The following is a 26,377-nucleotide window of genomic DNA, read 5'->3' as shown; positions in this document are numbered from 1 at the left end:
AAATCTATTATTCCCTCATGACTATTATAACGTAATTTCATTTAATTCTCTTCATTATTAATGATTATATTATAGTTTATGTTAAGTAAAATCAGATATATTTTGTAAGTAAAAGTGGGAATCTTTAAGAAAATCTGGCCAGATTTTCTTAAAGTTTCCCACTACCATATCGTCTTCATTTATGCAAAAAATCGTATATATACATATATACACGAAATAAACTAAAAATCTTAAAAGTTTCTGTTTGGCTTTGTCTATGAACTATGCTTGCTTCCCAGCATTGTCATATTATTCTCATTTGAGAATGCAACTATACTACATTGAAGTGGAGTAGCTCTAGCAGCAATTTATTCATAATCTATTATGAATATTTAACAAAGTGCTTGCTCAATCTGTGCACTTGTGTATAGTGTGCTGCTGCACACTGTATTAAGCACTGGCACAGCCATGTCTCTGGATAGGCAGCCGGCAGCCGGCAGCAGGCAGCAAGGTGGCACTTGGCAGTTGGCAGGTGCTATGTGTGCTCCGTGCTCAGTGCTCTGTGTCGTGTGCCATATGCCATGTGCCAGCTGCCCAAATGTCAGTCAAAGTTCTTGCTGTTGTTGGACCAAGTACGTGCCGCGAATTGTTTGCCTATCAAATTTGCCTGCAACAGGCCGTGCATATATACATATATACATACATACATATACACATATATATGTATTATATTGAGCAAGGCCTCTCTCAGTTGGGACACGCGCAGCACGTGCCTGGCACTCGGTCTGCTCATGATTCCAATTACATAAACATAAGCATTTGCCTGCTTACCTGCGATTCGCCTGTGCCCTGACTGCCGCCGACTCCTCCGCCGATTCCTCCGCCAATAGAAGTCAGTGATAATTTACGATTACGTTCGCGCTCCAGTCTCATGAGTATCTGTGCGTTCTGCTCACAGGTGTAGGTGTGCGTCTTGCGGCGTCGCTCCAGGCTGTACTCGTACAGCGGACGCGCTGCGTCCGGCTGCAGTTGCGCCTCGTCGCCGGCATCGCAGCTGCAGAGCGACTGATTGCTGCGGCCCTTGGCCCGCTTCAGCGAGCCACGATGCGAGCTGCTGCTGATGGAGCCACCGCGTTCGCTCACATAATCCGAGAAGGTGACCACATTGTGATTGCCGTTCATGTTATTGTTCGCCTCGTAGGCATTAGCCGGCCGCAGCGCCGGCCCAACAGGTGCCACGCCCGATTTTCGCTTAGAGGGCGAGACATAGTAAATGTCATGCTCATCGAACTCTATGTTGCGCTGCTGCTGCTGCTGCTGCTGTTGGTGCAGCGCTGTGGTGGCAGTGGCTGTGCTGCTGCTGGTGGTGCTGGCCACGCTGTTGCCGCCGCTGCTCAAGCTGCAGCCGGCCAAATCGGCCAGCGAGCGCTGCAGCAGCATCGGATGTGGCACACGCTCGCCGCGCAGCGAATGCTGCTTATGCAATGATTCCAGGCGTCTCAGCTCCGTCATCTCAGTGCAAGAATCTCTCTCACTCTTTGGGCTAATATCTATATTGGGCTTGCTCTAGGTTACTCTTGCCTCTCTCTCTCTCTCTCTCTCTCTCTCTCTCTCTCTCTCTCTCTGTGGAGGTCTTTCTATTCCAACTTGCTGCTGCTCATCTTGGGGCTTATTGTCATCACTTGGCTGAGCTAAGCTGCCTGAGTCATGTTATATTCATGGCCCACTCACTCGCATTAGCATAACACTTTGTCTGCCTTGACATACATATATATATGTGTGTGTGTGTGTATATATATTGTTCGCAGATTTTTTAATTTTAAATGTGCCTGGCGAACTGGCAGCTAGCTAAGCCGGCTAACGATTTCCTTATGTCAATATAGCAAATTTTCAATCGGCTTTTGCCAAACCGTCCAACCGTTTCGATTCCCTTCCAGCTTCAGCTAAGCCAGCTTCCAGTTACCAGCTGCTCCTGCTGCTGCTCCAACTGCTCCTGCTGCTGCTCCAGTTGATGGCCCTGCTGACAGCAGTGTGTGTAGCGTCGTCTCATTGGCAGCCGCTTAGCAATTCGATTTGCCAAGGATTTCGCCTCCTCCTTCCACGCTGTCCTGCTGCGCCCTTATTCTTTCTGTTCTTTTAGGCTGTTTGCTCTGTTAATAGACTCGTCTTTCGCACTGGCTGCGCTTCTAATAACTGCAAAAAAACAGAGAAGCGAAATTTGTTGTCTGCTTTAGAATTGAGTGGCAGAATAAATGCTTGTTGTATTCCTTTCGGATTTTCATTGTGTGCCTTATGGCAGTACAAACAGGATAAACTCAAGTGTGTGTAACATGTGTGCATGTGTGTGTGTGTGTGTGGGTGGGTGGGTGGTTGTGTTTATTTATATATTTTTTCTCGCCTAATTGGTTTTTGGTTACGCTTAAGCCGTTAATTTGCAATGAAATTAAATCTTTAGCTTTCAGTGAAGTCTTCGGATTTTGTAGAAAGAAACAGAAAAATATATAAATAGAAGAGAATAATTGATTGTAATTTGACTCAGATGATGGATTACCAATCTAATATCTCAGAGTATGCTTTTAAGAAATGTTTAATACACGAGAGATATATTTTAGAATTAAATATGTTTTATATGAATTAAGAGAATGATTTATAATTGGAGCTCGGCGTAAATTTAATTGAAATATTTTATTTAATTGAAATATTTTACTATTTAAAAAGCCAGACATATTTTTAGTTTAACTTAATTTTATACTATTTTTATTTTACTTTATTTATTTTTGTAATTTTTTTTTTATTAAAATTTTTTTTTTTTTTTTTTTTTTTTTTTTTTTTTTTTTTTTTTTTGCTGTCATAACACAATTAAAATCTGCACATGAAAAATGATCTAATTCTATCTAGGAAATTATACAAAATGAAATTACATATAATATGCACTTTACATTTTTCAAATGAGCAATTTCAATAAATGAGCTTATGTATTTCTCCCTCTAACACAATTTCATTTTATAAAGAAGTTACCGAAAGTTCATTCAAAATATTTTGTTTATAGAATCATAAAAATATTTGTTCAAAATTCAAACTTTTCTAAAGTTTTAGCCAAGCTTTTCTTTCGAATTCTTGCAAGTGCTATAATCGGCAAATACTTTACAAAATTGCTAACACACTCACACATATACATATATACATGCACTTGAGCTAAACTGTTGTCAACTATTTGAACTGCGCCCTTAAAAACTTGACGCTTTGCAACACTGCAAAAGAATTAACTCATTACATGCGCTCATTAAGCTATAGCTAAAGTTGATTAAGGCCTTGAAAAAACTTTTTGTTCCGGAATGTCGCAGCGCCTGTCAGGAAGAAGGGGGGAGGGGGGCGTGGCTGGCGACAGTAAAGACAGACACAAGTCTGACAACTTGAAGTGCCGCTCGAAATATGCCCAAGACAAAATGTTTGTTGCTGTCGTCGGGCGGAAAGTAAAAGTTGCCGTGGCAAACTTCTTAAAAATACTTAAGAGGCGATAAATATCGCAAAGCGCATACACATACATATACGTATATAAATATATATATATATATATATTTATATATATAATGGCACATGCACACCCACACATGATACGCTCAGGGGCTGGCAAATGTTTTGACTCTTCAAACTTTTGCTCAAGTTGCCTATTTGTTACACTTCATGTTGTTTGCTTGTCGCTGTGGTTGTTCCTTGATCGGGGGGCGTTCGCCTGCCTGCCTGCTAGCCACGCCCACACTCGATACGACAAATTTGGCATTGTTTTCGTTGCTCCATTGCTCCATTGCCCGTCTGTGCATTATATTTTAACGTTATTATTATGCTGCACAAAGTTGCCAATTTTGTTACTGGCTTTAAGCAAATTCCTTTAGATTTTCCCATTCAAAGTTTACAGCCTAGGCAGCTGCCCCAATTATATATATTCGAAATGGTTGTTGTCTTGTTCTTGTTGTTGTTGTTGCTTATTAAAAACTTGCTAACGTTTGTGCAAAATGCTTTGCCATCAAATGCTGCAAATGTTTGCCTCAGCAAATGGCGTCTCAATTTTTGCTTTCAAATCATGGCTAGAAAAAGTCAGAAAGTTGTTGCAGGCTGTAACTGACTGCGCAATACTCTGTTTGCAGCTTGAGAATGACATGCGAGTGGGTGAAGATATATTCCATAATATGGGTGACAATCTGTATAACTATGAGTGTGGGAAAGGATATATAGGAATATATATAGTTTTTTTTATGCTGTGACTCTGGGCTTTAAGACTTCATCTAGTCTCTTGGCTCTAGGCTCTAGGCTCTAGGCTCTAGGCTCTAGGCTCTAGCTAGGCTCTAGGCTCTAGGCTCTAGGCTCTAGGCTCTAGGCTCTAGGCTCTAGGCTCTAGGCTCTAGGCTCTAGGCTAGCTCTAGGCTCTAGGCTCTAGGCTCTAGGCTCTAGGCTCTAGGCTCTAGGCTCTAGGCTCAAGGCTCTAGGCTCTAGGCTCTAAGCTCTAGGCTCTAGGCTCTAGGCTCTAGGCTCTAGGCTCTAGCACCCTCTTCAACGGCCTTCGTCAGAAATTTCTTCAGATTTTTTCGTTTTTTTAAGTCTATCTCTAACTAAGCTCTCAATCTCTACGCCCTTAGCATTTTCCTCCTCAACTTTAAGCATTTTAAGCAAAATCAATATACACCCCCTTATATACCAAATACAGTGTATAAAAAAGGGCTCATGAAAATTCGCACAAAATTCACATAAATTCTGATGAATTTGTCTGTCAATCAATAAAGGTAACAGCCAAGGCACACGCGATTTTGTTGTATGCTTTCTCGAAATTAAAAACAGAAATGGCAAGGAATGTGGAAAAAATAAAGTTAAACTGACAGATATCCTGCAAGAAATGTTAGTTGTAAAAAAAAAAATAAAAATAAAAGAAAACAAATATAAAAATATAAAATATATAAATAATTTAAAAATTTAAGACAGTCTATTATGAAGATAAATTACGACAAATAAATATTAAAAAAAGATGTATGGGATAAAATAAATAAAATAATCGCATAAACTTATATAAAAATATTTAATAAAGAATAAGCAAATATTTTCAATTTCACTTTCAATTTATATCACTCTTTGTTATAACAACAGATTTTTGTTTTATAATGATAAAAGAAAGATGTAAGCGAATATTATGTAAACGAAATATTCATATAAAAAAATGAAATGATAAATATTTGCTGACTATTTCTAAATGCCTTCCAGACGACTCTCGCCCCCAGCAAACTCTGTTTAAAGTCATAAACTCATGCCAGCCCATCTACTTTCTACAGGGCATAGAGGCTTGTGGTGCCGCTCCAAGCATCTATAATCAATAAAAAATTGCAACTGACAGCTGTTGACAGGCGCAGGCCGAGACTGGGAGCCGTCTGACTTAGTCTGGCTTTGACGCACGCTTCTCTAATAATAATAATAAAAATACATGCTTTTCTGGCTTGGATTTTTATTTGGGAACTCTTAAAAGCGCATAAATTTGTCAAATATAAAACAACAAGAAAATGCAGAGGAATAAAAAGAAATCGAATATACATATATGTTTCACACATGACATGTGGGCAAAGTTTATGTAGCGCCTAGTTTATAGCTGCACTAATTTGGATTAATTAATTTTGGCATTGATTTTGCACAAAAGCTGGCGAAATGTACGCTGGGGTCAGGTTCAAAAGGGTTTTATGTGTCGGGTCATAAAGTCTAAGTGGGCGCAGTGTATCACAAAAGAGTCGCGTGGTGAAGGACGTCAGTGGGCCACGCAAATGAAAATCTAATTTAGAGCAACACGCACACAAAGAAACCCCAAGCAGAATGGAAATGGTGGGAGGGAGGGGGTGAACGTTAAGAGGGTTAGCTTTGGCTGCGTCGCATACACAAATGATACATGAGCTCATGGCAGCAGTAAAAGCTTCGGTTTGCCTTTCATTTGCGTTTAAAGACCCAAAAGGACTTCCGCCTGCAGCGGCCTACAAATTAACATGGCCCCAATCTGTGATTCTCCCCATGTGTGTGGGTGTGGGTGTGTGTGCGTGTGTGTCCCGGCGAGCGCATGAATTATGACGAAGCCAGCTGCAGACTTAATGGAAAAAGCTCCACCACAGGCTCCGTCGGAGCCGAGGCGCACGCAAGGCGTAAATTAGAAAAAAGTAAATTTCCTATAGCATACTTATTTGGGCGCGCACGCTGCGTATGTGTAATAAGTTTTTGTTGTACGCACCACCAGCATCGCAGCCCCACAGACACCAAATTGGACACGATCCCTGCCTGGCTCTGGATTTGCTTAGAAAGTTCGCTGGGCCCCCACGAATTTCATCGTCTCTGGGCACTTTTAATTTTTGACACGTTCCGCAGGATAGCGAAACAAGTAGAGAATAAAACACGTGTTCTTTGACATTGAGCAAAACAGACAAGGCGTAACAACTGGCAAATACAATACAGCAAAGATATATGTATCTATATACTTTTCGTATATATGTGCTTTATATATGTATATATGTATTTTAAAATTCCAGCAGGCAGCGCGTATAATGAGTTTTTCGGTCGTAAATACATTTCGCCAGCCCGTAGATACGCGTGTACAGTCGCTTATAGAAGTATGCGCCCATAGGTGGGCTATAAAATTTGTTTAACACCAATGCGCCGCACGCACTCATGCCAATCAAATTTATTTCATTATATATACATGCACATACATATGTATGTATGTACGAAAATAAAATAAAAAGTAAATATATATTTTCTTATACTGCCGCGAGTTTTATGACAAAGCAGCAAATTAATGAAATTTTCGCAATAAATCATTGGAAAAACGAATAAAAACGCACAGCGTAAATATGTTTGACATATGCTATACATATATATATCAGCTATAAATGTAAGAAATAAATAGCAAAAGAAAAAAAGAAAATTAAAAATGAGGTGAATAAATAAACAAAATTTAAATATTATAAAATCGATGTGAAGTTTCAGCCTTTCGTTAAATAAAAATATTTGTTGATATATATATTTACATTAAATTCCGTGAAAATGGAAATCAGAGCATAATGGTATGGCTCCATATAAATGTCGATAATACACAGAAGGAGGAAAGCCAAAATAAGTAAATATATATCCCTGGTCAGGGCGACATTTATGCATACTTTTATTCCTTGAAACCGCGTGAGCCCGTCGATCTCAAAGAGCCCTGATTTTAATTTATTTTTAAGTCTTTTTGCTAAAGTTTCCAACATTCCCTATATAATTAAAAAGTAACCTTATAATAATAAGTTATAAAATTATAGTTATCTCTTACATCTTTATAGCTACAGTTTTTAAATTGTTCATATAGATCATTGTGTATTTGATATATGTAGCTTTGATTTTTGTTATATTAATTATCCTCAAATAATTTGTATTTATCTCGCAACATTTCATCTCATAAATAAATAAATAACACAGATATTAAAACTGTTTTTTATACAAGTAAATATAAAAAATTTAAATATCTGTTGTATTAATTTATTTATTTGTTCTCAAAGTAAGCAAAAAATATTTATGCAACAATCTCTAGGAAAAGTTCGAAATTATTTTCATTTCTTAGACTCTTGAAGTCAATTCAATTTAATTGCGATGCCTGCAGCTGCTTTTCCCTATTGAGTACATTTTTATTTAGTATATTATATTACAATAGCAATCATTCATTTCAAAAATTCTTCTTCAACAGCTTTCCAAGCCTCTTGTCCCATTTGATTTCTTACAGCCCCTATAGGTCCTCTTGCATTCCCCTTCATGATTCAGCAATCAAACCCTCAATAAGCAAAAAATCAATTTCTACAAAATGCCTCGTAAAATACCTTAGAAAATACTTTACAACAATTTCCAGCCATAAATTTTTCTAATAATTCTTTTGCCTTGAACATATTTTCAGCCATTGCACACACTTTCCAAATTCTTTGCTCTGTAGTTTGCCAAAACATTCTCGCACTTATTTAACCAAACAGTCGAGCATAAGCCAGGGCAGACGCCAGACACATTCCGAAACTCTTACGCCCAATGCCATTCCCATTGCCATTCCCACTCCCATTGCAATTTCAATTCCTAGTCCGAAAATCCATTCGCAAGTCATATTTTTTGGTCACCAAGTGCGTTGACTGCACTTTTGGTGGGCGCGCATGAAACTTTTCGCTGCGGCCCGCGTGCCACCAACCGCCGCCGTCTCTAGGCGCCACCGAAAAACACTGAACTGTGGAAAAGTGGAGCTAGTTCTGGGATATATCTCTCTCTCGCTCTGTCTCTTTCTCTGCTGCTCGCTGGTAATTCCGCTTGCATCCGTTTCTAAAAAGTTGTGACCAAATTCAAGTGGCTGGAGCCAAAGGCTTTTAGCTGACTTAACACCAGCGTGGAGGACATACACTCAAATATATTGTGCCATCTCCCCCTCCTCCGCCGGCTCCAGCCCTGGGCAGCCTCATAAAGCTCGAGCTTAAGCATGTCGGTCCAAAAAAGGGTTTCCGGCTTTGACTTTGGCCAAAAAATTTGCACAAAAAGCGCCCACATGAAAATTGTGCGTATCTCTGGGTGTGTATGGGTGGGTGCTTGGGTGGTTGAGTGGTTGAGTGGGTCAAAAACACAAGTTAACAATGGCGCTCTCGTGACTTTAAATAAAGAAATAACTTGTGCATAGTTCAAGTCAAACAATGCGCGACGCAGCGCCAAGAATTTAACATGGATACGCTTTTATATATTGCTCTATGGCTACGGTGTGGGCGTGGCCGTTGCCGTTGCCTTTCTAACAATGCGCGGCAGTCTTTGTACAAGTTTTGCATTTTTATTTCTTCTCTATTCCAGGCTTGTCTCCGTTCCCCTCTCTCTCTCTCTCTCCCTCTCTCTCTCTCTCTCTCTTGGCTGCCATTTTTTTTTGACAGGCAGCGCCAAAAGTTTAGCACTTAATATTTTCTTTACTTCTTTGGCTTGTGTCTTTGGCTTCTTGCGATGGCCTTATTGGCCAAAGCCGTTAACGCTGGCTGGCTATAAAACATTGTTGTTCTTCATCTTTCGCCCATCCTCTTCTTCTTCGCCTTCGTCTACCTATTTATGTCTGCCACGCATTTTAGCTGCATTTCTGACTTATTTACGTACCTTGCACTTCCGCTACAGTTGCCTTCCGTGCCACGCATTCGTTTTTGCACCCAGCCAAAGGAAAACGCACTGCAATAGAGAAAGCATAATATATTTTTAATAAAGAGTTTTCCCGTAATGGATGCTGAATCGGAGTTGGAGTCTGTGTGTGTGTGTGTGTGTGTGTGCATAAGCGTGTGTTTTTTTCTGCTAGTTGTTTTATCAATATTATGCCAGCTGCAATTTTACATTTAAATTTTAAATATTTCAGCTAACCAAAATAAGTAAAAATATTTGAAAAATATATATTTCCTTATTCAAAAAGCGCGAGCTCTGCTTTATTTACTTTTTGCTTTTCGTGTTTTTGTAGAAGATTTTTTTCATTTGATATTTCTTTCTACATATAAATGTATTTTTATTATTATAATATTAAGTATTACTTTTCTGATATTTAAGTAGATTTTATTTTAATATTTTTCTTCGTGGAATCGTGTTCTTCATTACTAAGAAAATTTTTCTAAAATATATATATATATATATAATTATAAATAAATTGATTTAAATTTTTTTTATAGAAATTACAATTAATTTATATTAAATGAATTTATAAGCAGTATACATTTGAGCATAAGTAAAAAGTTGATTTCTAAAAATATTTATTTCTATACAAGAAATATTCTGTATATGTATGTTTTCTGTTCTGATTAATAAAGGGTTTTTTTATTATCAGCAGTTGTTGTTTTTTATATATTTATTTTTTTATTTATTGGGTTCCGTTTTTCATAGTCATATTATTTTAGCCTTTGCTTTATTTATATAGTCATTTGACAAAAAATAATAAATAAAATCTATAAAATATTTTTGATGAATAAATTAGCCATTCAAGAAAGCTTATAACTCCAAGCAAACATTATTAATTATATATTATATTATATTAATATGTATTTTTATATGCATTATATATATTTGTATATTTGTTAAGCATTAAATCATCAGACCAACAGAATATAATGATTTATTTATGTCTAATATTCTATTCCCTCTGCAAATGACTTGAAAAATCTTCAATTAAGCTGCATTATCATAGATATATTTTTGCATAATTTAGCATCAAACGTTACCAGATGCAGACACACACACACACACCCACACACCCCTACACATATACACGGAGACACAAGCATTTCTACGAATGCAATGCAATGCGGGTTCAACACATTGTCATAACTAACACAAACTTATTTATCCCCGGGGTCCGATTTATATTACTTCCCCGTTAGCCATGTGGCAGTGTGCTTTGCCCCCTCCCCTCCAGCACCCGGCATTTGGCCCGGCCTGGTCCATTTTCAACAAATAGAGAATGCACAGTCGTTCTGTCGTAGGTTACAACTCCAAGGTCTGCGCTGTAAATTTATCAGTGTCAAAAATAATAGCGCGCCCGTTTTCGCTTTTAATAATTTCCCTCGGCAACGAGCCGAGTGCGAGCATTTGGAGCGGAAATTGCTGCTCGAGCAACGAGAAACGGCAATAGTAGAACAAGTCAGAGTGCTTTGCTATTTCTTGCGTGATGGAAGAAATAGATACTCAGTGGGTGGTTCTTATAAAGTATTAAATGATATAAATTTAAATATATTACATATAGATTATAGCAATATTGTATTTTCGCATAGAAGCTCAAGATTAATCTTCCTGATCTGAGGCTACAGTAGAGAAAAATAAAGGAATTCCGATATAAACTCATCGAAATAGGATAAATATATAAAATATTTGCAGTGCTAAAAAAATTTTTCAAATTATTGAAAACTCCTTTAAATCGTAAAATACTTAAAAATAATATTCTATTATTCAATTTTAAATTTATATAAGTAAACAAAAATATACAAATAAACCAGAATATATAAGTGTAGTATAATAAATAATAATAATATAAATGTAATATATTAGAATGATGTCATAACAGAACAATATATATATATATTAAAACAAAAATGTAGAAATGAAATATAACATAAATGTAATATAATAAATAATAATAATATAAATATTATTTATTAGAATTTTTAGAATGATGTCATAACAGAACGGTATATATATATAAGAGCTGAATATGGTCCTCTTATGACATCTCTCGAGCATCTTACATAAATATAGAACATATTTTATTGCTTCAATTTTATAATCAAATACATTTTTTCTTTTAATCAAATCAAAAGCTAAAATATTTTTACAAATTTTGTTTCAGTAAATTAAATTGCTGCAAAGCAAATGAAAAAAATGTTATACGTCCATCACTGCTTATCTTCGCCATTTACAGGGTATATTAATGTCAGCCAGCGACATCAGTTGGGCATTAGAACAATGGTTCTGCCTTAGTGCATGCGCTGCAGGACAGAGCCACACCACATGCCACCTACACACACGCACACACTGAAGCACTCCCACACACACACACACACACACACACACACACACACACACCCAGGCAAACATTCAGCCACACATGCACACATTCATATCTGGTATATTTGTTCTTTGGTGTGCCATCTAAATAATTTTAGTTAAGACTTGGTCGCGTCGCCTCGCCTGCTGGGGTAATGGAATTTGTGCAGCCCAATTTGGGCTAAGGGAAACACAGCTCGAAATTTCCGTTTGTCGGCCGCGCAGCTCTCACATTTGCCACATTTTCCACATTTACGTTGCGATTTAGAGTATATCATTTGTTAGCTTTTGCCAGCACCAACATCAAAAGCCATCAATTATTTAATTAAAGTCGCCTTTGTGTGCCATCCAAAGCAACAAAAAAAAAAAAATCTATTTGATATGTGTTTGATTACGTCACAAAAACCTAATTTAATTACTTTAGTTTCCATTGCTTTTTTGTACTTTGTTTAAATAATTTGAATGACATCAAATTACTTTTGACATTTGCACAAATGGAATGCCATAAATAATTCCACATAAAGCTAATTGCAAACTTACGAAAATTCATTTTCAATTTAATTTGAGTGTGAAAAGTTCATATTTTATGCAAGGGGCTTAAACTAAAGCTGGAAAAATTACAAACAAAAATATTCCGTTGATTTTTTCACTGATTGCATTGCCTGAGCCACTAAACTTTGACAAACCATTTCACTTTTAGAAGTTTTTTTTTTAATATTTCCAATTTTTTTCTATGTTTTTTTTTCTCTCACAATTTGTGCCTACCACAATATCAAGTGTCCGGGTCGAGGAGATTTTCCATTAGGATTTCAGTGCCCTGCAGTTGTGGCCATTAAACTGAAACTTTGTACATAAATTCAAGACCTCGCACTCAGACTGTACAGGCTGACATCGATAAGATGGTCCCCCGAGCTGCGAGCGAGCGCACATAATAATAAATAAAATATGCAGCCAACTTTTTCTTCATTTCGTTCCATTTTGTGTTTTTTTTTTTTCGTGTTTGCTTTCTTTAAGCTATTGACTAAATACTTTGGCAAATTCATAAATTGAGGCACATCATAATAGCATAAATATTTAGGAGATCCAAAGATGCAAAGCAACAAGAAATTACTAAGCAAAATGCCCAAGAAAATTGAGTTGAAAACTTTGGTCTCTTTATTCATCGTTGTTCTTCGTTTTTTCTGCTTTCTCTTTGGGTTTACTGCACGAGTTCGTCAACTTTATTGACTTGATTCTTAGCGCGTACAGCAAAGTGCGGGTGGAGTAAGAGGAAGGATGCAGAAAGAAAGGGAGTATGAGACGGGCGATTCACTTTGTATTTATATATGTATATAAAGTTATTAGAATTGAAAATAATTTGTTATTGCCTGATAAAAAAGGCTCTTTTGATTAGTAAATATATTTCAGCTGCCTTTTCAAATATTGAAAAATTGGAATATACATATAAAATAAATATGTATTTAAAAAATATATATATTGAAAAATATGAAAATATATTAATTAAAATATTGAAAAAAATATATATATATTAATGTAAAATTTGAAATTAAATAAAAGAAAATATTGAAAAAAATATATATATTGAGAAAATTGAATGAAATAAATAAAAATATAGAAAAAAAATATATTATGAAAAAATTTGCAAATAAATAATAGAAAATAATAAAAAAAATATATATATTGAAAAATTTGAAAAAAAAAAAAATATAAAAAAAGCCTCTCTTTACTCATCTCTCAAATTCCAGGGTATATCAGTCTTAAAGCAAACATCACTCGGTTAGTTGTTTCGTTTGGCACGCTTGCTTATTCATGAGCATTCATCAAAGCCCACTTAATGCCCCATATTGACCAGGGTCTAAACAGTTTGGACCACAACTCCGACACGGCACACAAACTTAGATATTTGGTAATGTCATGTTATAATCCACATTGATATTAAATGGCCACAAACAGACAGATACAACTTCGTGGCATTCATATGCCCAGCCGGGCACTGAGACAATTAGGGCGTACGCCTGGGCGTGGCACACTGGAAAAAATGTCCCGGTCAAGTCGAGTCAGGTCGAGTGAAGTAGAGTCCATTATCACACGCCCCAACCAAAACGAAAAAAGAAAAAAAAAAGTGGCCATTAGACTTTAATAAGTCAATAAGTTTGCGCTCAGGTGCCTTACGTCCTGGCAGCGTCCTGGCTGCCATTCAAAAAGGCACTGCATTAATATTTATGCGCGTATTACGCTTGATTGTGCCATAGACGCGTTGCCGCTCTGCCCTGCTCTGAGTTGGTAGGCCAGGCCATGCGTGCGTTATAAATAAAATTAAATGTGTATCAGTTAAGCCGAATTTGGTTCAAGGAGCAAGGCGAAGGCGTCGATAAGTCCACTCGGCCCGTGGCTAATGAGATTCCACTCCTTGGCCTGGTTCTTAGCGGGTTAATGATGCGTCCGTTAGTATTTAATGTGCTGATGTACTTTACAGCGATGTGATTATCCCCTGAATGTGAGAGAGAGAGAGTGCCCCTGTGGCATAGCTGATGTCATTGAGAGTGCGTGTGAGGGAGTGGGTGAGTGTGGGTGGGTCGGTGGGCTGGCAGGTGCAGCCACTCTAACCTTCACGCCTCGCCCATGTGATTTGTGGTTATTATCAGGAAAACTGTTTGCCAAACTTTGAAACATTGTGCTTATCTACCGCTAAATAAACAAGTCATTAAATATTGCCAAATGGGAAGATTGTATAGATATGTGTTGGCATATATATAAGGAGCATTGTTTTATGCTGAGATAAACCTGATTTGAAGTTTTAGCTGTACTGCTGATTGCTCAAGTTCGTTTCCTCATAATTGTATTAAAACATAAACAATTTGATCTATTCAGTTAGTATATATATATTGAAAAATGTAAAACATACAAAGGTCATCATAATCTAAATAAATTATAAAAAATTTATTTAAAAAACTTTTCATAAAAAATAATAATAATAAAAAAATAAATCAATAAAATAATATAAAATAAATAAAATACATAAGATAAATATAATGAATAAAATTAATAAAAATAAAATCAAATAAATAAAATAAATAAGCGAAATTAGATAATTAGATAAATTAAATAAATAATATTTATAAAAAAAAAATAAATAAATAAATAGGAAAAATAGATAAATATTTAAATATAGATATATTTTTTTAATTAAAAATAAGATATAAATTATATAAATTAAATAAAATGTAATTGAACAAGAATAGCTAATATTTAATAAAAATAGACTTTCAAAAAGGTAATTAATTATAATATTTTTATATTATTTTTTAATTTCAAAAAAGTCTATGTATATACAAAATTCTATTTGTTTTTTAAGTGTTTGTATATTAGTTTTAGATTAATATACAGATTAATATATAATACACATATATATATTTTATAAGCTTATCTAACATTGGGTTTCATGAACTATACCATAGTAAAATAAATAAAAATTCATATAAATATGATCGAATTGTCTGGCTTAAACTAGAACAGCTTTTTTTACCTGTATATAAAATGCACTCACTAAGCTCTTCATGAACTTGTTAAACAATACAAATACACTTCTGCTCAATCAATTTGTGTGAATGTACTTCCCTCATTTTTCTAAGCTCTGCGCTGCGTTTGCAACTGAAAATCACGTTCGTCGTTCATATTGAACTAATTTATTTATCGCAAATTCGGAGCCAATCATTAAGCTGTGTATTTTATTTAGAAAATTTAAGTAAACTCTTTGCTGCTGCGCTGCTGTTGGCGCCCCTCGAAGGATATCCCTATCAGGGAATGTTTTCGTGTAACATGCACGCGAATGAAATAAAAATAATGAGCAGGGATATACAGCAAATTTGTAGGGAGTGGCTACAGCTAAGAGAGCACAGGGCAACGTGGCTGCTGCTGCTGTTGCTGTTGTTGCCTGTCACAGGCAGCAGGAGCAACAGCTACAACAACAGCTACAATAGCAACAATACGAGGAATTAACTCGCATGCTTGGCATAATAAACATAACGGCCCAGGATTCATCTTTGCAGCGTATTTTCTCTCGCGTTTACTGTATTTTATTTTGTTGATTTTTTCTTTGCTCCTCCTTTTTTTGTTTGAGTTTTTGGCGGCTGCTCCTTTGACTGGATTTATTTGCGCTGCTTTCGCGCTGGCTGCTCGCATGCAGAGAAATTCTAGTATGTCGCCTTGGGGCGCGATTCTTTGGCTGTACATGTTAAGAAAATGGCAAAAACTTGTAGCCTTTACGACTCGACTCGACTTGACTCGAAGGCCACCAAAAATAAGAAAAACCAAACCAAACCCAACTGGCTGCAGGAGCTGATGGCACGGCCAACAAGCTCGCAATTAGTAGAGCGTTGCCAGCTCAAAAGGCTTTGCCGGCTGCTTCCAACTAATTGAGTGGCTGTGTGAGGCTGTGGGCGACACGGCGTATGAGCGATGCCTTCGTTTGCCTTGTCTTGCCCTGCCCGGCCTTAAGCCTAACAAATTAAATTGTTGTATTGGGTTAGCCACTTAATGTGCCACACAATTTCGTCGTCTTCATATTTTTCTTTCTTTGTTGTTGTTGTGCCCCAATCGGTGGCTGTAAAACAGCTAATATGATGTCTGGCCAAGATTTCGCTTTATTAATATGAGGGAAAAGCCAATTATTTTTTGGGGGGGGAGCAATCAAAAATTCAGATAAAAGTCTTTCGTCTGGCGGCTAATCTGACTCAGCCATCACGTGGGTTAGGTTGCAAATTTAATTAAGCAAAAAAGCAAAAATATGTTTCGGTTAATCAAGCCCACACGCAAAAGTTTTAATGAAAAAAAAAAAAAAAAAATAAATAAAAAAATAAAATATATATATAAAATACTCATATACAAAAGTCTGTAGATATGGCATCCAAGTCTATGGAAATGTATCACATTTCACCTTTCCTTGGGCGTGTGAGCTATGCCCACGCGCAAAATGTCAACGACCTTGCTACGAGACTTAAATATCAGTCCCATCAAAAGGAGTCTGTCTGCTCCAGTCCAACTGGATCCAGAATAAAGCAGCTTGCGGACTCTTGCTTATCCCAAATTCTATTCAGCTCTGATTTATTTTCTGTTTTCGTATTTTAAGCGTAAGTAGAAGATCTAGAGGAACGAGCAGAACCAGCTGTGGGAGAGTAATTTTGATGAGCATAATATTCCCGCTCTCTTTACAGCAGCTAAATTTTAACTCTAGATTTAAAGAATTTAAAAATATCATTACAAATTCTACTCCGAGCCTTAAATGATTGCCGGAATAATTCACCCCAGATGCAGCTGCTCAAGATTCAAGAGATAATTATAGGTATATTCCTTCCTTTTTGCATCATTATATATAATTTTCATCTCCATATGGAAATCATCTCTTACCTCAGCAATGCTCTAGCTCAGAAGCAATGACAAATTGTACGCAGAGCTTTTGCAAATGAAAAATGAAAATGAGTGGGCAAAATAATTTTTTATTTTTAAATAATATTTCTCAATGCTATATTCTATAGACATGGGCAATTGGCTAGAAAAAAAAAAATAATAATAATAATGCAAATTTAATTCATTATCATTTTTTTTTTTTTTTTTTTTTGTCGCTGGTAAAAATTAATCACAAAAATTGTAATAAATATGTACACACATATATTAATCAGCTCCTTCATCTAACCGGTTTTAGCTTTAAATTTATAGAATATAATAAATGAAAATCTGTACCTTTTACAGGAGTTTGCCCCGTGTCCACAGCGAGGCATTCAATCAACGCCAGAAAAAGTCAACTTTAGTTTTGGCTGATATGAAATAACCTCCATTATTCATGCCACACACACACACAATCCCTCTGTCTCTCTCTCAGTCTCTTTTGCTTGCTGTCTCTCTTCATCTATCACTCATTTTGAATTACACACAAAAAAAAGAGAAAAACTTTCTGCTCAGTTGCCCTGTGGCTTTAAAGAATAAAAAAGAAAGAGTTTTTTTTTTTATTTTTATTTTGGTGAAGTTGCGGGTTTGGGCTTACGCGTCTGTCTGACTGTCTCACTGTCGCATTGTTGCCATTTGCTCTGCTCTTTGTGTCTGTCTGGCAGCCATTTTGGCAGCACACACAGCGAGAGAGAGAGAGAGAGAGAGAGAGAGAGCTGCCACTTATGCGCTCTTGGCATGCTCATAAAATTTTATGATTTCGATCAAGTCGAGTGCGGAAATTATTAAGAGTCGAATCTGTTTCAACATCCTGTGCCGCACACTCTATAGGCACGGCTAGCTATATGGATGTGTGTGTGTGTGTGTGTGTTACAAAATTTCATATGACAGCTGCCAGAGGGCTAAGTGCAAGCCAGCCTCAGAGGCAAGAAGCGATTGTGTGGAACAGAGAGCGAGCTATAGAGCGAAGCGCCCACGCACAAGCACATAAACTTCAATGGCCTACATTGCCAGCCCGCCCCGCTCATTGTGCCCCTTGCCACACTCACACAGACACCGACACAGACACTCTGCATGTGAAGTGCCCGCCATTTTAATTTATATTGTAGCTGTGTTAAAGTTCAAATATAATAAAAGAAAAACATCGCATATGCCGCTTCGTTTGCTCATTTCACTTATTTTGCTCTCTTCTTTCTCTTTCATGTCGCTTTCTCGTTTCATCTCTGTTTCTTTTATTTTATATTTTATTTCGACTGCCTGGCACTGTAAAGTGCGTTTTATCTTTTGGCAGGTGGCGCCCCCGTTCAGTGTGCGACGCTGGGCCAACTTTGCCAATGGCCAATTTCTTAGTGCTGCCAGTTTTTATGAACAAGTCGGCAATGAAATTTCCGTTTCCTGTGGCCGCCATTTCATTTACCGAACGCTTTTACTTACATGAAATGTTTCGGCCCAGTTACATTTTGTTGCCATTGTTTACGCACTGTTTAAGTTCTCACTGCGATATAGACTATATATATATGTGATATATAGACAATATATATGAAGTGTGTGATGTGCTGTTCTATATGTCATTTGTGACGACATCTATTGCCGCAGCTGTGCGTGTCTTTGCGAAAGGAAACGAGAGCTGTCTTGGCTTACTTACTGCCATATTGGCAAAGTGAGATAATTGAAAGAAGTGCTTGAAGTGAGCCTGTGAAGTAAGAGTGAGTCCAGTTAGAGTAGCAGCTAAAGCAACTAGTTTCATCCATGGCATTATTAAAAGGATGCCTTGGCCTAGGAAAATTAAATGCGAAGAGTCACCAAAAATTGTCGATGTTATTGACTTGTCTTTGGTTTCATTTTGAAGCTACATTTAGGCCTCAATATAGGAGATTTCTATTTTCTAGGCTGACCAAAGAGGACTACTGGTAAATGCAATTTCAATTAAACAGCATTTATTGCTTTATCGTCTAACTTTTGATTTCATGCCAGTTATGATGATATAGCACATCATTTATAGGGAGGCATTGTCTTTGAGTATAGCCCTTTGTGCCGAAACATCAAATCAGTATGACTCGGTACAAAATTTGCTTTGACACTCAAGGTAGTAAAGGCTGGAATTAATTTTTTTTAAATTTATTTTTTAATTTATTTTATTTATTTATATATGAATTTTTTTTTTTTTTTTTTTTAAATATTTTATTTAATTACACAACTTTGCAAGACATAAAACAATTCATAAAAGTAGAGCATATGCTATAAAAACTCATTAGATTTTACAATAAAGTCTGGATATTTCGAAATAGCAAGCGAATCCATTTTTATTTATTTCGATTTATACAGAAATTTAAATTATCGAGAATTATCGATGAAATTTGTTCAAGAGATCGATTTTTTTCGATTCAGCAGGGTACAAATTATTGAGGGTCGACTGTAATTTAAATAGTCATTTTAAGTATAATCATATATAATATGATCAACGTCCGTAAACAGTATACAGAATGTAGATGAAACGTCTTGTTTAAGTCAAATTTATCATCAAAAATTAAATTAAAATTAAAAGATATAACGTTTTTGCTTAAGTCAAATTAAAAATCAAAAATCAAATTAAAAAATTAAATTAAAAAATATTATTAAACCGTCCATATATTCTGTAGAAATAGACCAAAAAATATTAACTCTATATTCACTTTATATGAATATAAAACGTAAAACTAACACATTCCTTCGACCCACGAGCCTCAACATATTCCATGCCACCTATGCGCCATCCATATGCATCATCTCTGATCCATTAATTCACTTTTGCTTTTCAATTTTCATATAATTCACATTAAGCCTGGATTAACTAATATATGATAATTAAATAATGTGACGAGCACTTACAATTTTTTTTTTTTTAAATATGCCATAAGCTCGTTATAAGCCATATATAAAACTTTTTCGTTGCGCTCAATCACTATCAATAATAATGTGTTTAAATTTGCCACAACTTTAAGTGAGTATGTGTATGTGTATGTGCGCGCATAGAGCTAACTGGCCTTAAATTAGGTTTGCCATTGGGGCATTAAGCCCATTAAATCCAATTAGCGGTGGCAATTTTAAAGTGTCGCCTGGATTTGCGTGGATGTCGTTGCCATCAAAAGGACATAAATAACTTTCATTTCGGTTTGCGCATGCATGAATCCCGGGCAGCTGCTCAATCCAAACAGTCGAGCAACTGAGGCTTTAAAAATAGCAAAAGCCTTTCAAAAGGAGTGAGGAAACCAAAAAAAAAAAACTGGAACAAATTGTGACCGCTTCACGGCTTTGTGTTGGCTTTGGCTCAACCCCCAGAGTTCACCCTTGCACTTCGCTACCCCTCTTAACTGATGACCCGATACGCAACGCAAAGCCGACCCATAAATTTTGTGCGTGCCTTTAACGAGCTGCTGCTTACCCTCACCTGGCTCACCTGGCCTGTGGCCCGAATATTTAGTAAAATGACCGCAAAGTTATACATGTATATATATGTATGTATATGTATATATTTATATATAATATATATTTATATAAAAAACATTTTCAAACAAACACCAGAAAATACCCCACGTACACACACACACACACACATACACTGTGCAAAAAGTTTACAGATAAGCATTGGAGCAGCTGTAAAAAGCGCATAAACATGCGTGTCGGGTCAGTTTGAACAAGTGGCTGAAAGTGGAGTTGACTCGCTGGCTGGCACCAAAAGTTGATAGCTTAGAACCATCTCCACCTAACACTCACCTCTGATAGCCTTGTGATGTGTGCACTTTTCTCCCCCACTGTTGTTGTTGTTGTTGTTGTTGTCATGCTACTTTGAAGGTACTTAGGACGTTTTGAATTTTTTATGAGCATTTTTCCTTGGTCATAATGTTCAGAGCGAATATTGAAATAAATGTGAGAGCCTTTACTTTGTCTCTCGCTGTATGTGTGAGAGTACGCGTGTGTGCGTGTGTGCTTGTTTATAGCTATGACTTTATATTTTTACTAAGATTTGCATATCAACGTGTTTTGTTGATGCTTTTGATCGAATTTTAATTTGTTTTTCTTTACATATATTTTTTGTAAAGACTTGCAGGACAAAACAATTTGCTTGATTCTGGTAAGAAAAAAAAAACAATTTTGTTTGTCGGATTTACGTTAAGGATACGATAAAAAATAAAAAACAAATTGTTATTTCTTCAATTTTTTCTCTCTTTCTCTCTTTTTAAACTTATTTATTTATTTGTTTTTTTTTTAAATATTATTTTTATATATATATATATATATATTTTTTTTTTATATTTAAAATATTATTTTCTTTATTATTTTCTTTTTATTTAAAAATCTTTCTTTCTCTCTTCTTTTCTATAATTATTCTATCTATATATATTATATAATATTAGTAATATATTAAGAAATATATATATATATATATATATTACTTTTTTTTTTCATAAAATTTTTTGATTAGCATTTTTTTATATTTAAGTCGACATTTTTTTTTTTTACATTATAAAGCACATTGTTTTATTTAATTATTATTTTATTTTTAACAAAAAGACTTGTTTTAATATATTTATTTATATATATATTTCTCATTAAATTTTTTGATTAGCATTCTAATATATTTAAATCCAAATTTTTTTTTACATTATAAGTAATGATTGGTAAATAATCCTTCTATGCCTTCCTCTACTATCCATCTCATCTATAGAGCATCCAGAATTCACTCAACTGCCTTCAAATGGAATATTTTGATTAATTGAATTGTTTATCGTTGCTGTTGCTACCTTCAGCACCTGCTGGCACCTCGGCTGTTTATATTTGGAGAGTGCGGCTAATGTTTGCCTGGCTAATGTTTACCTGTCATGTTTATAATACTCACTTTTATCCCATTAATAATGTTTGGCTTTTGGCTTATGAGTTTTTAAAGTACATGCAATATTGATTGGTTTTGCGGTCAGCGTTTTGTTTGGGCCCGCTCGACTTTAAAGCCAGCTGCGTGTACATTATATAATAATTTTTGGTTCGCTTGAGATGTTTATGTAAATTTGGTCGCTCATTTTGTAAATTCTAATTTTTTTTTTATGAGTTTGTAGTAGGTATTAAAAATTTGATATGAAAATGTTTTAGAGCATAGCCAGGAGAGTTGAGTGAATGTAAATACCTTTTATCTTAACCAACAGCAAAGGCAGACTAAATATGATTGGAGTAGATGTTGATAAGAAGTGGGTATGAAATATTATATTATTACTAGGTGTTTAAATTGTACTGTAACATAAATATATATATTTTGAAAATTTTTAATTCATATAGACCATATGATCATTATATAAATTAATTTCATTCTGTATTAAAACAAAAATAAAAAAAAAATAAATAAAAATAAAAAATAAATAGATTCACATTTACATTTTGTCTTGACTATCTTTTTTAATCCTTTTCATATAAACTAACATATATACGTATACACATACATATGCATATTTAATTTTTTTCAACAGCTGCTTATTTTCATTTAATTTCATTTGACTTTTAATTTAATGATCAGCGACATTTTATTTCATTTATATTAATTATATATTAAATTATGTTGTCATATTCTTGCTGCTTGGCATTTGTCATAAAATTCTCGGTTCGCCCTTCAATCCTCATAATTGCCGCGAAATTCTATTAATGGATATTGCAAGCCATAAACAAAAATGTAATATTATTACATTTTTTTTTCTTTCACCGTAATTTTCTTTCTTTTATATTATAATCATTCTGCTGCTGTGGTTGTTGTTGTTATTGTTGTTGTGATTGTGGCAGCCTTTGAGTTATGCATTGTTTCGCACATTTGGCGCTCCGATTTATTTTGTGGCTCTCATAAATTTAGCCTCGCGACGCGCATCGTCTGCTCGAGCCAGGCGGCCCGTGGCAGCACTCTGTCACGTGTTGCATGTAGCACGCACATGCACACACACACACACACACAGACACACACAGACAGACAGACACACACATACTTGTTGGCACGCGGTTTTTTGCCATACAGCAGTTGGAATATTATTCATTTTTATTATATTTTGTCGCCTTAACGACTATAAATTGCATTAAAAATGCTGTCATTGAATATGGCCTCAGATGTTAATGGAGGTGCAGGTGCAGGCAGCACCCCTAAAGGATGCTCACAGTGAAGCATACATACATGTACAATAAATACATATATATAGGTGTATATATCTGCCATAATTCTTGCAGTAAAGTTTATTCATATTTTATGGATTGTGAATCGCTTGAGAGAAAAATTATAAAACCCTTCTCATAATTAGCTTAAATATGTATGATAAAAATTTCTCAAAAATATTGAATATATTTTAAGTAGCTTTAGTTCAAAGGAGCTGAAAACGTGAGCAAATGACAATATAGACAGCCCGACAGTCAATTGACAACTTATAAACTGAATATCAATTATTTGACGAGCACAATTAATTTAATATATTTATTTTCATTGCATATTATTTCAAGGGGAAAATCCCAGAAAAATTTCCATTCGATAGCTCGTTAAAAGAAAATATTTGTAAGTGCTTTTATAACCAATAATATAATATTAAATGTTTTTATTCTCTAAATATGATACATTCTCTCACATCAATATCAGAAAAAGACAGTCTAAAGGCAGTCCATATCAATGCCCATTCAAAAAATTTATTTATTTATTTTCTGATGTATAAAATAATAAAACTGAATATTTCTGATCAATTTCTTTTGTTTTCTCATAAAAGAAAAATGGTATATATACTTTAATCAACTCTACTGTAACAATATCTACTGTAACTACTGCCAGGTTTTATTTACTTTTTTACAAATATGCAGAAAAAAGTATTTTTAGGTAGCTTTTCCATATATAGATGACGGACGATGCCATCAAAGAAAAACAAATGAAAACATATGTGAAAAAAAAAAACATACAAAAATTAAATAAAGCTATATTCAAATTTTCCAGCGTGTCGCATTCGGTGGGACTTTTACTTTGTTCTTTTACAACCAAGTCACACAGCCGAAATTTTGTTTTTCGATGGCTAATGGCTTTTCACGCAGCTGAATTGAATATGCAAAATGCGAAACTGACAACCTAATGCAAAACTTTGACTTTCGTCTGAAAGCAAGCGGCAAATTTTTGAAACTGTATTCCAAGCCAAATGGCACAAAAAAGTTGGCAAGGAAACTCAACCGCAGAAGGGCTCAAATCATGACGAAGGGGGGCTTGCCGAGGGTCTAAATAAGAAAATAAGGCCAAAGAAATGTGTAACTTAACCCGCATCAAGAATTTGTCACGATTTGTAGTCAACGTCCTCGTCCTCGTCGCTGACGTCGACGTCGACGTCGACGTTGTCATGCGGCATGAAAAATGACCAAGCTGCCACAGTGCGTATACGTAATGTGCGCTATATCTGCGCGTCTTGTTCTGTGATAAGTGTATGGCTAGATTTGGCCACCTACCCAACTCTCCCACTGACTCCCACTCTCTGTCTCTCTCTCGCTCTCCCTCTCTCTATCTGTCTCTTTCTGTGTCTCTCTCCTGCCACATCAGCTTCGAAGCACTTCACGCTTTCAGCTAACCCAACAGCGAACTGCTTCACACATCGTTTGTCACATTGTTCGCAAGGATTTTTCGTGAGCTCCAAATATACGTCCGTACAAATAGTGTCAGCTATTGTGTGTGTGTGTTTGTGTGTGTGTGTAAGTATGTGTGCGGCTGTTGTTGTTGTTATTGTCATTGCCATTACTATTTGCTATTGTCATTGTTGTTTTGCTTTTTGTTGTTAATATTTGTTGTAATTTTTCATCTCATGTTGTGTGAAGTTTTCTTTCATTTTTTTTCACACCGTCTGATGTTTGCTTTTTGCCCATTAGCAAAGCTCTCTCTCTCTCTGTGTGTGTGTGTGTGTATGTGTGTGTGCTTGAGGGCGTGCCATGTGTAATCAATTTTCAAGCCATTTGTGTGAGCCAAGCTACCTGCATAGATAGTTAGTTTGTTTGCGGCCCAGGTGTGCCAAGTGCTCAGTTGATATGAAGAGCAAAAATCTTTTGACTTGTGATTCGCAAACACTTGAAAGCAAACTTTGTGGCAAGCTAAGTAGAAATCAGCTCAAAAATGTCATAGGTAGAGGCCGTAGCAGCAGTTGAATAGAGGCACAGCTGGATAGAGATTGGACAGAGATTGGATAGCTAGATACCTTTAGATAAATACTTAGGCAAAGTCCAGATTGAAATTCGTTTAAAATAAGCTAAGACCTAACATTTTTGTATAGTAAGATAATTTATGCACAAATAAATTTTCTTTTAACTTAAAGCATAACAAAAAACTAGAAACCATCAAGAACTGCAGCTCGGCCACATGAAAATTGAAAATATTTGCAGCTTTAGTTTTCATGCAATCTCTAGCTTGTTACGCAAATAGAAGAAAAGTTTTTACAATTGAATAGTTTTCACAATTAAAAATAAAAGAAAAGTTCTCTCCAACTGATTCACACAACTAATGCCAATCTAAAATCTCAATTATCTGCACAAAAAGGGACAAAAAATCCAAAACTTAAGCTGCAAATATAACAAATTCAATTACATGGCAAAGTTGCAGCTCAGAACTTTGTGCTAATTAAATTCTAAAAGGCAAAAGGATAAAAGACCTCAATATGCGTGCGCGTGCGTGTGCGTGTGTGTGTGTGAAGCGAAATGAAAATGGCTATAAACAGTGCGCATATATTCCATGGCGCACAGTGCGTATGATTGACATTAAAACCTTAATTATGCAAAGCGCAGACTGAGACTGAGAGAAGGGGCACGAGACAGAGATAGAGATAGAGCCAACTTTTCAGCCATGTTGAGTGCTTTGTGAGTGCATTTGAGTGCTAGAACAAGACAAAAAAAAAAATAAAGCTGAACAAGACAACAGCAAAAATTTACAACTTGCTCGACAAATGTTTTGAAAAACTTTTGCGTCGCTTTTTGCATTGGGCCACACGTCGTATACGCAATTTCTGCCAGCGCCGGCACAAAGTCAAGTTTTAATTGATTTAAAATGCCGCCACGCCGCTGCTCTCTCTCCCCCCCCCCCCGTCTCTCTCTCTCATTTAAGCAGCCAGTCGACTCGCCCGTCTGCCTGTCTGTTTCATTAATACATCAGACACCCTTGGACTGCGCCGTCTCCTGCGGGAGCCTCTGCTGCAAGCCGTCTAAATGGCCGCCGCGTCGTGTAATCAGCAGCGAAAGGCCTGATTGACAGGACAGCCAGCGAAAGGGAGCCGCGTATAAATTAAGGCGCACAATTTCAGTCACTGTCGCGAGCTGACATCTTTTATTTATGAATGTGAACTTGGGAGCAGCCGCCGGATTCGGAGCCCATTGTCTG

General features: G+C 35.9%; 1 protein-coding gene and 1 long non-coding RNA gene across 2 annotated transcripts in view; both read right to left on the bottom strand.

Annotated features, from left to right (window-relative positions):
* Positions 1–1,950, bottom strand: part of LOC115564221 (uncharacterized) — a 72,744-nt gene extending 70,794 nt beyond the window's left edge. The window contains exon 1 of the mRNA XM_089258512.1: positions 811–1,950. Coding sequence (XP_089114638.1) covers positions 811–1,491 — 681 coding nt within the window. The 5' untranslated portion in view covers positions 1,492–1,950. The remainder of the gene's footprint in view (positions 1–810) is intronic.
* A 27-nt stretch (positions 1,951–1,977) lies between these two features.
* LOC149091647 (uncharacterized) overlaps positions 1,978–26,377 on the bottom strand; it is a 103,696-nt gene continuing 79,296 nt past the window's right edge. The window contains exons 3-4 of the long non-coding RNA XR_016196579.1: positions 9,133–9,201; positions 1,978–2,172 (exon numbers count right to left, since the gene is read on the bottom strand). This is a non-coding gene — a long non-coding RNA (uncharacterized LOC149091647). The remainder of the gene's footprint in view (positions 2,173–9,132; positions 9,202–26,377) is intronic.

Source organism: Drosophila navojoa, chromosome 3, assembly GCF_054131105.1.
Source record: "Drosophila navojoa isolate 15081-1374.11 chromosome 3, UAZ_NAV_1.0, whole genome shotgun sequence".
NCBI classification, from domain to species: Eukaryota; Metazoa; Arthropoda; class Insecta; order Diptera; family Drosophilidae; genus Drosophila; species Drosophila navojoa.
Note: the sequence above shows the minus strand (reverse complement) of the source record. Positions and strands in the feature narration are given on the sequence as shown.